General features: G+C 42.8%; 1 protein-coding gene across 1 annotated transcript; it reads left to right on the top strand.

Annotated features, from left to right (window-relative positions):
- The first annotated feature begins 9,613 nt into the window (after positions 1 to 9,613).
- On the top strand, positions 9,614 to 12,353 carry LOC126995020 (putative uncharacterized protein DDB_G0291608). The gene is made up of 2 exons (XM_050854327.1): positions 9,614 to 9,761; positions 12,031 to 12,353. Exons 1-2 carry the CDS (start codon positions 9,614 to 9,616, stop codon positions 12,351 to 12,353), a joined length of 471 nt encoding a protein of 156 aa, XP_050710284.1.
- Positions 12,354 to 15,234: the final 2,881 nt, after the last annotated feature.

Below are 15,234 nucleotides of genomic sequence, written 5' to 3' on the forward strand. Positions count from 1 at the left end.
TGGGGGTGGGGGGTGGGGGTTGCAGCAGAGCAGGTCCAGATTTCAACTTTGGGTAAACTTTGTGGAAAATTCAATTAGTAATTATCTGAGCGAAGGAATCCACTTCGAGGCTGGGTGAACAGATGGGCAGGCGTGGAAGGGAGGGGAGGGGAAGGGGGAAGGGAAGGGAGTGGGAAGGTGGAGGTAAAGTGGCGATTCTGGTGGAGGAAAGATAGATGGATGGGAGATAGCGTGAAGGGAGGGAAGGAGGGAAGGATGGGAAGGTGGGGAGAGGGGAGGGTGATGGAGTTTGGGTGGTGGTGGGATACTGGGGGAGGAGGAAGGAAGAGAGATGAGATGGCTGAATGAAGTGGAGTGGGGAGGCTGAGGAGCTCCAGGGATGTTATGGGAATGTAGGGGTGAGAAGTGATGGTTTAGTGATTTTGGGGAAGAAGGAAAGGAAGGAGAGAATGAGTGAATGCAGTAAGGTAGGGAAGAAAGGGGAGTGGTGGAGGAGGAGGAGGGAGAAGGGGAAGATGGGGAGGAAGGAGGGATTACGGTGACAGTGTGGGTGATTTAGTGAACATTATATTAAAGACAGGGAGGTGGGTAGGACAAGGAGGAGGTGGAGGAGTTGAAGAAGGGAAGATGGGATTCAAGGTTAGTGAGGATTGGGGTTGTTTTACTTCATAAGGTGCTGGGTATCATGTGTTTGAAGATACCCTAAACTTAACCTAACCTAACAAACCCCAAATTGTTTTTTTTTACAGCATAGGAAGCAGCTCAAGGGCAAAAATAAAGGAAACAATAATGAAAAAAAAAGTTACTGTAGGTCTTGACTCAAAATTCATATATGCTTCCTTACTAATGAGACTTTCTATACAACAGAGTAAGGCCATTCTTTGTTGATTTATACCATAAGGTGCTAGCTATCATGATTCAAGATGCCCTAAATTTAACCTTACCTAACCTAACAAACCCCAAGCAGTTACTATAGGTCTTGACTCAGAAAATTCATATATGTTTCCTTATTAATACGACTTTTTATACAACAAAGTGTATATATGGTATAAATTGTTAATTTATACCATAAGTTGCTGGCTATCGTGTGTTTGAAGATACCCTAAACCTAACCTAACCTAACAAAACCCCAAACAGTTACAACAGATAACTATCGTAACTATAATATAAAAAAAAAATATATATAAATATGAAATTAAGTAAATATAAAAAAAAACCCAAAATTGTACAATCTCGGGACATCTTTTAAAGTCCAATAAAAAGCCACAGACACAAAAAAAGGTGGTCTCATCACGGCCTCCAGCACACCTCTGAACCCGACAAAAAACGCCACGCACAAAAAACGGGAGACGTGGTATCAAATAACACGGAGGAATTTAAAGGAAAAAAAGAGGGAGAAAAAGAGGTCCAGAGATACTAACCTACCACCACCACCACCACCACCACATCACCACCGCAACAACCACTACCACCACCACTACAACCATAACCACACCACCACCACCACATAGCAACAGGAACATCACCATAACCATCCATAATAATAATGATAATAATAATAATAATAATAATAATAATAATAAAAATAATAATGAAAAACCTCATGAACGAAAATATGAAAGAAAATAGACGAAAAAAATTGATAATAGACACGGAAAGATCAGATACGGTTAACAAGGAAGGAAGAGAGAGAGACGGATGATATATAGGCCTAAGAAAATGTGGCGCTTCCATTAAATTGAAAAAAATGGGAAAATGTAACGAGGCTGAAAAAAAAGAATATAGTAAGTTTGTGTCTGTGTGTGTGTGTGTGTGTGTGTGTGTGTGTGTGTGTGTGTGTGTGTGTGTGTGTGTGTGTGTGTGTGTGTGTTGATGTATCTTAGAGCATATGCTTCTCATCTAAATATACGAAATTCCCTCATCTCTCTCTCTCTCTCTCTCTCTCTCTCTCTCTCTCTCTCTCTCTCTCTCTCTCTCTCTCTCTCTCTCTCTCTCTCTCTCTCTCTCTCTCTCTCTCTCTCTCTCTCTCTCTCTCTCTCTCTCTCTCTCTCTCTCTCTCTCTCTCTCTCTCTCTCTCTCTCACTCGTGATTTACGGCCTACATCGTCTCCTGAGGGACCCATATTTACCCTCAGGCCCCGAATACGCCTCCCTCACAATACTAAATCATTTCCCTCATAAGTAAATAAACCTCTCTCTCTCTCTCTCTCTCTCTCTCTCTCTCTCTCTCTCTCTCTCTCTCTCTCTCTCTCTCTCTCTCTCTCAAGGGCAGGGCAGTCTAATTTAATCACACCTGAGTTTTGCTTTACCTGCATAACCGGTAAAAGGAGGAGGAGGAAAAGAAGGAAGGAAGAAGGAAGAGAGGAAGAGAAGGAAGAAAGGAAGGAGGAAACAGGGGTGAGAAGGGAGGAGAGGGCGAAGGAAAGAAGGAAAGAGGGAGAAAGGGAGTGAGAGAAGGAAAGAAGGAAGGAGGGAGGGAAGGAGAGAGGGAGAGGGAGAGAAGGGAGGAATACATATCGAGGAGTGGCTGATAAAATTACTGATTAAAAGGATAGATACGCAGACGGATAGCTTAATAGATAGCTGAGACAAAGAGTGAGAGATATAGATAGATGGATGGAGATAGACAGAGATGGAGAGATAGAGAGAAAGTAACTAACTGACAGACTGATTGGGTGATTGATATGCAGACAGATTGATTGGCTGACTGACTGGGTGAATGACTGGCTTGCTGACGGGTGCAGTGAGAGGGTGATGTATGGAGTGACTGGTTAACTGACTGATGTTAGGGATGACTGATTGATTGGGTGAGTGGGCAAACATATCGAAACGCATGCTCTCTCTCTCTCTCTCTCTCTCTCTCTCTCTCTCTCTCTCTCTCTCTCTCTCTCTCTCTCTCTCTCTCTCTCTCTCTCTCTCTCTCTCTCTCTCTCTCTCTCTCTCTCTCTCTCTCTCTCTCTCTCTCTCTCTCTCTCTCTCTCTCTAAGGGCAGTTATTGAGTCTAATTTAATCACACCTGAGTTTTGCTTTACCTGAATAACCGGTAAAGGAGGGCGGGAGGGAGGGAAAGAGGGAAGGAGGGAAAGAGGGAGAGAGGGAGTGCGAATAAAAGAAGGAAGGAGGGAGGGAGAATGAAGAAGAAGGGAGGAGGGAAAGGATGAGAGAGGAGGGAAGGAAAGAGGGAGAAAGGGAGTGAGAGAAGGAAAGAAGGAAGGAGGGAGGGAAAGAGGAAGAAAGGGACTGAGAAGGAAGTAATATAAGTCGAGAAGTGGCTGATAAAATTACTGATTAAATGGATAGATATATAGACGGATAGCTTAATAGATAGCTGAGACAAAGAGTGAGAGATATAGATAGATGGATGGAGATAGACAGAGATAGAGAGAAAGTAACTAACTGACAGACTGATTGGGTGACTGATATGCAGCCAGATTGACAGGCTGACTGACTGGATGAATGACTGGCTTGCTGACGGGCGTAGTGAGAGGGTGATGTATGGAGTGACTGGTTAACTGACTGATGTTACGGTTGACTGATTGATTGGCTGAGTGGGCAAACATATCGATACGCATGCTCTCTCTCTCTCTCTCTCTCTCTCTCTCTCTCTCTCTCTCTCTCTCTCTCTCTCTCTCTCTCTCTCTCTCTCTCTCTCTCTCTCTCTCTCTCTCTCTCTCTCTCTCTCTCTCTCTCTCTCTCTCTCTCTCTCTCTCTCTCTCTCTCTCTCTCTCTCTCTCTCTCTCTCTCTCTCTCTCTCTCTCTCTCTCTCTCATTTTTGCCTTTTCTTTTTCATACTTTAATCTTTTATCATCTTATTTTCTCTCTCTCATCAACCTCCTCTTCTTCTTCTTCTTCTTCTTCTTCTTCTCCTCCTCTCTCTGTTTGTCCTTATAGCTGTGAATGTCTGTCTGTACGTCTGTGTGGTTGTGTGTGGAACAGTAGTACCTCTCTCTCTCTCTCTCTCTCTCTCTCTCTCTCTCTCTCTCTCTCTCTCTCTCTCTCTCTCTCTCTCTCTCTGTCTCTCTCTCTCTCTCTCTCTCTCTCTCTCTCTCTCTCTCTCTCTCTCTCTCTCTCTCTCTCTCTCTCTCTCTCTCTCTCTCTCTCTCTCTCTCTCTCTCTCTCTCTCTCTCTCTCTCTCTCTCTCTCTCTCTCTCTCTCTCTCTCTCTCTCTCTCTCTCTCTCTCTCTCTCTCTCTCTCTCTCTCTCTCTCTCTCTCTCTCTCTCTCGCATACTCACACAACCATACCGAAAAACGTTGACATATACAAATTCTGTGCAAACGTTCGGGCAATCCAGTTCCAATCACACGTTTTTTTCCGGGGGTCAAAAAGAACGGGAAGGGAGCGGCTGTGTTACACTTTACTGATCCTCAACCTCGGCCTCCCCTTCCTCTCGTCTACCCTTTTTATTACTTCATCAATCCCACCTCTCTCTCCCGCCCTCCTCTTCCTCCTCCTACGACCTTACTCGCTTCGCCCATATGTTTCTTCTTCCCTCATCCACCTCACCGCTCTCCCTCCTTTTCCTCCTATGACCTTGCTAGCTCCACCTATATGTTCCTTTTTCCTTCGTCCACCTCACCGCTCTCCCTCCTTTTCCTCCAATGACCCTACTCGCTCCACCCATATGTTCCTTTTTCCTTCATCCACCCCACCTCCCTCCTTCCTTTTCCTCCTCCCTTCTCCCGTATATACTCTTCCTTCAGTGCCCGCCTTTCTTCCTCTTGCCTTCCTCTCCTCTATCCACGAGTTTGATTCTTCTCCTCCTCAATTATGCAAGGAATAGAAAAAAAAGAGAAAGCGGATAGACTAATTAATTTTGCAAGATTGTGTGGAGAATTAAGATACAAGAGACTGAAGTATAAAAAGTATAAAAAGTAAAAACTATAAAAGAATGCAGATTATCACATAGAGAGAAGTGAAGAAAACATTAAAGGTCTCCCAGGCTTAGTAAGTAAAAAAGTAAAGGTAATTCTGTCCGTGAAATGATACTAAATGATGATGATGAAGATGATGATGTACGTATATATGACAATTTTTTTCCTTCCTATTTTTTAACATTTAATTCGAGGTTGAAATGGTGAAAGCAAAACTAGCATTGATATAGTAAATGATAATGATAATAAATAATAAGTAATAATGAAAAACCTCATAATAATAATAATAATAATAATAATAATAATAATAATAATAAAAATAATAATAATAATAATACCGATACAAAAAAAGCAATACTCACCAATTAAATCATAAACAACAATATCAATACAAATAACAATGAGACCAACAACAATAAAGCAGACACACACACACACACACAAAAAAAAAAATCTCGAGTCCAAAAGTAGAAAGAGAGCAGCTTATATAAAAAATAAAAATGTGGTAAAGGGACTCGGGATGGCGTGGCTATTGGTGCACGACTGAGGCTGTTATCAGAGGGTGGGGGGGAGGGGGGGAGGGGGAGGTAAAGGAAGGAGGGAGAGAAAAAAAAAAGGAAGGAAGGCTATGTAGGAGTGATGGTCTGGGCGATAAGGGGGGGTGGGGGGAGAGAGAGAGAGAGAGAGAATAATAGGTAACAAGTACAATTTATTAAGAAAAAAAATGTTATGAAATTGATGAGAAAATAGAGAAGGAAGGCAAGCAGGAGGAGGAGGAGGAGGAGGAGGAGGAGGAGGAGGAGGAGGAGGAAAGAGATAAAGGGGAGGAAAAGGCTGAGAAAAAAGGAGGAAGAACAGGAGGAATAAAAGAATGAATATAACAATGAGAAACAGGAGGAGGAGGAGGAGGAGGAGGAAGAGGAAGAGGAGGAAATGAAGATAATGATTAAGAGCAGAAAAATTAGTCTGATAAATAACTGAAGGAAAAGGAATAACTGAAGGTCGAGAAACAGGATGAGGAGAAGGGAAAGAGGAGGAGGAGGAGGAGGAGGAGGAGGATATTTCGCCCCAGGCATGTCAGGAGGCAGCTCAGGAAGACACAAAAGAAGAGAAGGAAGCCACATTGGGGTCCTCCTTCTTGATCTGATAATTATTGGTAGTAGTAGTAGTGCTAGTAGTAGTAGTAGTAGTGGTAGCAGTAGTACTAGTAGTAGTAGTAGTAGTAGTTGTTGTTATTGTTGTAGAAAGTAAACGAATAATGTAAAAAAAAAAAAAGGAGTAAAAGAGTATTTAGTAAAACGCAATATGCCACCAAGAGCTGTGTGTGTGTGTGTGTGTGTGTGTGTGTGTGTGTGTGTGTGTGTGTGTGTGTGTGTGTGTGTGTGTGTGTGTGTGTGTAGGAGGGGCTCAGGCAAACAAACAAACAAACAAACACGATGAATGCAAGTTTCCTTTGTAAAACCTGAACCGTTTCCATTTATGTCCTCCTCCTCCTCCTCCTCCTCCTCCTGCATTGCTTCAAGACGCATTACCCCATCAAAGGTTCCCTCACTTCAAATCCCGCTTCTGCTGGACACAAAACTCTTCTTTCACCACACAGACAGATGAAAAGGATCGCCCCCTCACCCACCCAGCCTCCTTCTATCCCCCACCTCCTCCTTCCGGCCCAACTCCCCCCTTCTCTCACCAACCCTTCCCCACGCCTTTCCCCAACCCCATTCTCTCCTCATCTCCATTCCCAACTCCTCACCCTTCCATCCCCACTCCTTCCTTCTTCCCCAACTCCCTTCTCTCACCAACCCTTCCCTCTCCTTTCCCCAACCCCTTCCCTTCTCAGCCCCTTCTTCCCCAACCTCCCCCTCCTCTAGTTCATCCCACTCCTTCTTTTATCCTCCTCCTCCTGACCTTTACCCTTTCCTCTTCGTTTCTTGCCTCACCTCCTCCTCCTTCCCTTCTTCAACTCTTCTTCTTCATTCCACTTTGTTTCCCTCTCACCCTTCTATCCTCGTACTTCAATCCTATTACTATTTTCTACTCCACTTCCGTCCTTCTATATCTCCTCACATCCACATCCTTCATTGCTTCTTCCTATCCTGTACAATACTCCACCTCCTTCTCCTGTCCCTCTTCCACTTATCCCAATTCTTCCTCATGACCCATTGCCTTCCTCCTCCACCTCTCACCCCCTGCTTTCTCCTATCCTTAATATTCCTACTCCATATCCTCCATCCTTCTCTATCCTTATCCACCTTTATAAGACTAAACTCCCACCTCTTATCCTTTCTTATACCCACTTTCCTCCCTCCTCTACTTATCCTAATCCTTCCTCCTCCATCTCTCACCTCCTTCCTTCTCCTACCCCTAATATTCCTTCTCCATCTCCTCCACCTCCTCCTTCCTTACCCACCTTTGTACGGCTAAGACCTCCCTTCTTCTCTTCTTCTCCTCTTCCTCCTCCTCCTCCTCCTCCTCTTCCTCCTCCTCCTCCTCCGGGTCGTTCCTGCGAAGCCCTCCTTTATCTCTTATATTGGATCGCCTGTCCTTTCATTGTGCAGCTAAACGTGATTGCCGCGGCTGTCTGTCTGTCTGCCTGTCTGTTGCTCTCTCTCTCTCTCTCTCTCTCTCTCTCTCTCTCTCTCTCTCTCTCTCTCTCTCTCTCTCTCTCTCTCTCTCTCTCTCTCTCTCTCTCTCTCTCTCTCTCTCTCTCTCTCTCTCTCTCTCTCTCTCTCTCTCTCTCTCTCTCTCTCTCTCTCTCTCTCTCTCTCTCTGTGGCCAGGACGTGATGAGACAAAGAAGTGCTCTCTTTCATCCTCCTCCTTCATTCTTCGGACACAAAACCACTAATAGTACTTTTTATTATTGTTCCTCTTTTTCTCCTCTCATTTTCCTCTTTCCTCGTTTTTCTTTTTTAGCTTGCATGTGTGTGTCCTTCCCATTTTCTTTTCCATCGCCCTTATTTTCATTTTAATTGGACCTTTCTTCTTCTTTTTCTCTTCCTTTCCCAATCGTTTTTATTTTTCATTCTACTTCATCTTTTCTTCTTCATCTTCCTTTTCTTCTTGTTATATATTCTATCTTCTTTTTCTTCTTCTTCATCTTCTTTTTCTTCTCATTATATGTATTGTCGCGTCTTCTTCTTCTGCTCCTTCTTTTCTTCTTCTTTATCTTCTTTCTCCTCCTCCTCCTTATCCTCCACTTCTTGTTCTTGTTCTTCCTCTTGTTCTTCTCGTTCATGTTCTTCCTCCGCTTCTACTTAAAACTCCTCCTCCTCCTCCTCCTCCTCTAAGCCTCTTCACCTTCAGGACAAACTTTTCATAATGAGGCGGAGACCAGGGAGGAAGAACTCACTGGTGGCCGACTCCTCCCCTTCACAGGTAATTGGAGAGAGGAGAGAAAGTTTGGAGGAGGAGGAGGAGGAGGAGGAGGAAAACTTTGCGGCTAACAGTAATGGAAATAAAACACGAGTAATAAGCAAGAAAGTCGACTGAAGGAGGAAAAAGAAAAAAAAGTGAGGTCTGTGATGTTTTTTTCCTTTTTTTTTGCTTTCTGGTCCTCTCTCAATCTTATATCTCCTTTTCCTCTTTCCTATGTGATGTTTTTTTCTTTTTTCCTTTTTTTTTTTGCTTTCTGGTCCTCTCTCAATCTTATATCTCCTTTTCCTCTTTCCTATGTGATGTTTTTTTCTTTTTTCCTTTTTTTTTGTCTTTCTGGTCCTCTCCTGCTCGTTCGGTTGGTTTGTCAGACTCTTTTAATACTTTGTCATGTTTTAGTTCCTCTCAATCTTATATCTCCGTTTTCTCTCTTTCCTATATCTCCTTTTCCTTCTATAGTGACGTGTTTCCTTGCATAAATCTACTTGACAAATCTAACTTCTTCCTTTTCCTATATGCCTTTCTCTCCTCAAGCTACACTCACTCCTTCTTCGTCTCCTTCACCAGTCTCAGCTCATCCAATCTCATCCCCTTCCAGTTTCACCTAAGCCCTCATCCTTCTCTCTCCTCTCCTTCCACCAGCATCCTCCCTCTTTGCCTCCCAGCCTCAATTTCCTCCTCCCATCTTCCTTTTCATGCGCCAGCTACACTGACCCCTTCTCCTTCGCCTTCTTTACCAGTCTCAGCACATCCAATCTCATTCCCTTCCAGTATCACCTAAGCCTTCATCCTTCTTCTCCTCTCACCAGCATCCTCCCTCCCGCCTCCCAGCTTCACTTTCCCTCTCCCCTTCTTCCTCTCCATGCACCGGCTACACTGACCCCTTCTTCTTCGCCTCCTTCACCAGTCTCAGCCCATCCAGTCTCATCCCCTTCCAGTATCACCAAAGCCCTGATACCTCTCTCTTCTCCTTCCACCAGCATCCTCCCTCCTCCTCCGCCTCCACCCTTCCCTTGATCAACAACAGGATGGAGACTCACAAAACAGCTCCGCCAGGCATGAGAGCAGTCCCCAGCCTTGACCCGCCTGACACCTGCCGGCTTCTAATTACAGGTGACACGCTCTCCTCCTTCCTCTGCTTTACCTGGAGGAGGAGGTGGAGGGGAGATGAAAGCATTGGAAGAAATGGGTGAAAGTGAAAGAGCTCTCTCTCTCTCTCTCTCTCTCTCTCTCTCTCTCTCTCTCTCTCTCTCTCTCTCTCTCTCTCTCTCTCTCTCTCTCTCTCTCTCTCTCTCTCTCTCTCTCTCTCTCTCTCTCTCTCTCTCTCTCTTTTTGGTTTTGATTTTGACCTCGACATTCTCCCCACATGCATGAACAGACTGAACCGTGTCGACCCATCAAGCAAGTCTCCAAACGACGACCTTGATTTTGGCCCAGAGACCTTCAATTCCAGAGTCTTCGCCTCCTCATGCAGCACTTCGAGAGCCATCACCAGAGCCTCCAGCGATTCCCCGAGAGGTACGTTATCGTCGGTAAAACAAGATCAGTGACTTTGATGTCGCCAACAGATACTCCGCTACGACTTTAATCAATAACTTTGCCTAATACTCAGTCCATGAAAATGTTGAAAAGCGCTGGAGCAAGGACGCACCCCTGCCTCACTCCTGAACTATAGTCAAGCCATTTCAAATACTCCGTTTGGGCGCGCGATTCCGCGGGTCCTTTCCTCCCTCTGCTCTGCCACAGTCCAACACCTATCCCTGCCTCTCATATGTTAGCTATAGGTAACATATGAGAGGAAGAGATAGGGGTTGAACTGTGTAGAGCATAAACTGAAGAGCGCCCATCAACGGATATCAAATGGTTTAGCAGTAACAGGGAAGAAGCCGGAAACGCCTCCCCCACACTTCACAGTACTCTCAGTCCAAGAAAAAAAGTTACGTCAACAGCATCTGGTGTTCTCAGGCAGCCAACCATCCAAGCACTAACCAGACCCAACGTTGCTTAGGTTAATTTCGCTGATAGGACGAGAAGAGGTGGCGTGGCCGTTGTCGAGGAGAGAGGAGGAGAAACAGATAGATGGAAAGAAAATGGAAGAAGGAAAATACTGAAGAGGAATGGAAAAGTGCAAAAACAGGGAGAAAAGAGTCAAACACACGGACGTAGGGAAAGAAAAGGAAAAAGAGATAGATGGAAAAAAGATGAAAGAGAGGAAAGAAAAATGGAAGAAGGAAAATACTGAAGAAAAATAGGAAAGTACAAAAACAAGGAAAAAAAAAAGAGGCATACATACATTAAGGAAAAAATGAAAGAGAGGAAAGGAAAATGGAAGAAGAAGGAAAATACTGAAGAAGAATGGAAAAGTGCAAAAAGAAGGAAATAAAGAGGAAAACACACGAAGGGGAAGAAAAGGGAAAAGTGAATCAAGAGGAAGGAAAACAGAACGAGAGATGAAGAAAGAGATAAAGAGAGGAAGAGCAGCAGAGGGGAGAGAAAGAAGGAAGGAACTAAAGAAGGGGAAGGGACAGCAAGAGAGTTATCACATATTCCACTCCTCCCATGTTCGGCGCGAAAGGGAAGGATGAAAAAAAAGAAGGAAGGGAGGAAGAAGGGAATATAATAATACTAGTGATACAAAGACGATGATGATGATGATGAGGATGATGAAGGGTGCGAGGAGACTTGATCGATGTTTATAAATGGATGAAGGGATTTTAATAAGGGTAATATTAATAAGGTTCTGAAGGAAGGTAACAAAGAAGGGTTGAACACGTAGTAATGGGTTTAAATCAGATAAATTCAGATTCAACAAGGACATAGGCAAGAATTAGTTAACCAAAGGAATGGTGGATGAGTGGAACAGGATGGGCAGTCATGAGGTGAGTGCCAATACGATAGATACATTAAAAAGAGTAGAAAAGTTCATGGACGGTGATGTTAGGTGGGGTTAGGTTCACAGGAGCTGCCTTGTTTATGCCTACCAGGAGGAGGAGAGGAGGAGGAGGAGGAAGATGATGTGAATAAATGAAATAATGGAAGAGGAGAAAAAAAACATCACAGGCTAAGATTTGGTGTTCTTGTCTTTCCTGTCATCCTTGAACCTTCACCTCTCTCTCTCTCTCTCTCTCTCTCTCTCTCTCTCTCTCTCTCTCTCTCTCTCTCTCTCTCTCTCTCTCTCTCTCTCTCTCTCTCTCTCTCTCTCTCTCTCTCTCTCTCTCTCTCTCTCTCTCTCTCTCTCTCTCTCTCTCTCTCTCTCTCTCTCTCTCTCTCTCTCTCTCTCTCTCTCTCTCTCTCTCTCTCTCTCTCTCTCTCTCTCTCTCTGAAGCCTCATCATCATCTTTAAATTTCTCTTTAAGCGGTTGGAGAGAGAGGGAGAGAGTATAGTAATGTTGCTTGGGTCTCTCTCTCTCTCTCTCTCTCTCTCTGACCCCTTTTTTTTACTCCTAATTCAATCACTCGTCTTTCTCCGTCACTATTTCTTTCTTATTTTTTTCTCTTTTTCTACGGACCTGTAATTCTCATGTTCACTTCCCTGTCTGACTGTATTGTAATTCTTTACTCGTGTCTGCCACTCTCGTATATATTTTCTACTTGTTTCTATTTGTATTTAACTATATCTTCCAATCAATCGTCTCCTCTATCTGTCCTTTTTTTTTACAGCAAAGGAAATAGCACAAGAAAAAAAGAAAAAAGAAAATAATGAAAAAAAGTCCGCATAGCCACATAAAAGCCATATCATTCAACCACACTATAGTCACATGCTAGCAAAATCTCCGCCACACCACAGCCACACGAAAGCCATATCTGTACCACACTACATACAGTCACATGCCGGCTAAGTCTCAGCCACACCACAGCTATACGAAAGCCACATCTCTACCACACTACAGTCACATGCCAGCTAAGTCTCAGCCACACCACAGCTATACGAAAGCCACATCTCTACCACACTACAGTCACATGCCAGCTAAGTCTCAGCCACACCACAGCTATACGAAAGCCACATCTCTACCACACTACAGTCACATGCCAGCTAAGTCACAGCCACATCACAGCTACACGAAACCCACATCTCTACCACACTACACTCACATGCCAGCAAAGTCTTAGTCACACCATAGCCACATCTTAACCACAGCTCCTCCACGACACAGCCACATCCTAGCAGCTAAACCAGCCACACCTCAGCCACATCCTTGCCAAAAAAGACTTCTCAGCCATACTCTAGCCCGAAAACAGCCACATAACAGCTACTCCTTAGCCATACACACACACCATAAAAAAATAATAAATAAATAAATAAATAAAAATAAAATGAAAAATAAATTTAACACATCCTAGCCACATCACAGCCACATTCCATTCACAATGTCACAAGAAGGAAAAAAAAAATGGTCACTTTTTTTTTTACAGTAACGGAAGAAGCTCAAGAATATGACGTTATTACACGATGTTATAAGAAGATGATGTTGATGTTGATGTTATAAGAAGATGATGTTGATGTTGAAGGCTACCCAGCACTAATTTGACCCCGAGTGTACGACAATGATTAAAGGTGCTGAGTGTGCTGCCTTCTTCCTTCCCTTCCCCCTTCCCTCTCTGTCTCTCTGTCCTCGGCGCGTACAGCCAGTCTCAGCCCTTGTCCAGAGGTAACTGATTTATAACCGAGGCTGCGCTGCCATCAATAATACGACGAGGAGGAGGAGGAGGAGGAGGAGGAGGAGGAGGAGGAGGGTAGACAGCTAGATTAGGTAGACGGATCAAGGAAGAGATAATTGATGGAGATGCATAAATAAATAGATAGATAGATAGATATAGCTCCTTCTGGCCGCTCTATTTTGTTTTTATTTTATAGGAGCGGTTCTTGGTGGTCTTTTTTGCCGTCTATTTTGTTTGTCCTAAATAGCAAAAACATACGTAACATTACACTGGGAACACTGAAAAGAAAGACTTACACGGAACTCCATAACAGTTTATACAACGCAAACAGTTCGCAATAGGAGCTAAAACCGACGAAACAAACCTCGAGCGAAAACAACTGAGCATCATTTTTAAGGGAGACTGAAGCATAAGTAAAACCCCACACTGCCAGACGATAGAATTATATTTTTAACCTTTTTTTATCCTCTAACTTTTTTTCATTATTGTTTTCTATTCTCTTTATTTCTTGAGCTATTTCCTATGCTGAAAAAAGGACACGCATTACTCAGCTCCAGAGACTGAAGCGTTCACTATACCTTGGCGGATGAGTTTTTTATTTTTATTCTTTACAGTAGAGAAAGCAACGTAAGGCAGCACTTACCCCATTTCCCTTGATTTTAGAGTAGTCCCCCTTAAACCTCATCCACGGCAACCCTAACCCCATTTTCTTTCGGTACCTCTTCCATTAAGCCATTGCTCTTCTCTATATTAACATCCCCTAACTTAAAACAAAATCCTAACTCTTATTTATCTATCTCAAGAATAAGTAAATGTATATGTTTTAATTTCAAGGCAAACCCCCAATTAAGGGCAATAATAAATAAAAACAAAAAAAGCTCAGCACTGCCCCTACTATAAAAGAAAGAAGGGATGAGTGGCCAAGAGAGAGGTCAATTTCGGGTGGATGAGATGGTGGTGGATGAATGGATGATCCTACTTTCCCTCCCACCTCCTTACCTACCCGATGTCAACACGAAGAGAACTCCCTGTCATCCAATTTTCCGCGCGCACACACATTGATCAAAGTCTGTTGGTTTTCGTTTTAAATTCATTCATTACTCAGCATGCATTTGCCTTGACGCACTACCTGCATTGACGTCCACAAGCGCTTTTCTCAATAATTTTAAATGGTCCTCAGAATTTCCTAGTCTTTATTTTCTCCGTCTACAATGTTCGTTTAATTCCACTAGTTTACCTCATTTCTTTTCTAACTCATATGGAAGTAATTTACGCATAACTGCATCGATATATACATGTACTATTTCTACTATTTTTAGCTACATTAAGAATTTCCTCCAATCTATATTTTCCTCGTTTAAAATATTTGTTTAAGTCCGCTAATTTTCATCTTTCTTTTCTATTTTGCCTCTTAGGAACAATTTACGTATGACTGTTTCGACATATACAAGTTCTCTTTCTACTATTTTTAGGTACGTTAAAAAATTCCTCCTATCTATATTTTCTTCGTTTAAAATATTCGTTTAAGTCCGCTAGTTTTCATCATTCTTTTCTTTTTTGCCGCTTAGAAATAATTGACGTATAACTGCATCGATATTTACATGTACTATTTCTACTATTTTGAGGTACATTAAAAATTTTCTCCTACCTATTTTTTCGTGTCTGCAATATTGGTTAAAGTCCGCTAGTTTTCATAATTCTTTTCTTTTTTGTTACCTCAGAAATAATTTACGTGTAATTGTTTCGACATGTACAAGTGATTTTTCCAGCACCTTAATTGACACTTTCCAGGCTCTCAAAGTTTACAAAATACTTCACATAGTTATTTTTTGAGTGATTTGAGTAAAGTAGTATTTTTTCTTTTTCACGACACTAAGCAATTTAATACTTTTTCCGTTCTTAAAGCCTTACAAATCACAATATTCACAATCGCTTTCCACAATAACAAAAGGCACATCGAGAATTTCCGTGTCAGCGTATTCAATTTATTCGCGTGGTTTTCATTTCTCAACTTTCCCTCGCATAGGAACAATGTTTCGTTTGCTTCGACATCCAGGCACAAACGTTTTCCACAGCCATATCAAAACGCACAAAGATTTTCCGGCAGTCCAATTTTCCTTGTCAACATAAAATTTCGCGTCGACTGTCTTTCGCTTTCTATCTTGCATCACAAAGGAACAAAATGTACGTTTACCTGCTTCGATATTCACAAACGCTTTACAGAATTGTTTTCCAAGACACGTAAAAAAAAATCCTGCAATCAAATTTATCGTGTCAATATTTTCCTTTAAGTCAGTTGGTATTTGCTCTTGTGATTACCTGCTTAATTAAG

Source organism: Eriocheir sinensis, unplaced genomic scaffold (genome assembly GCF_024679095.1).
Source record: "Eriocheir sinensis breed Jianghai 21 unplaced genomic scaffold, ASM2467909v1 Scaffold957, whole genome shotgun sequence".
NCBI lineage: Eukaryota > Metazoa > Arthropoda > Malacostraca > Decapoda > Varunidae > Eriocheir > Eriocheir sinensis.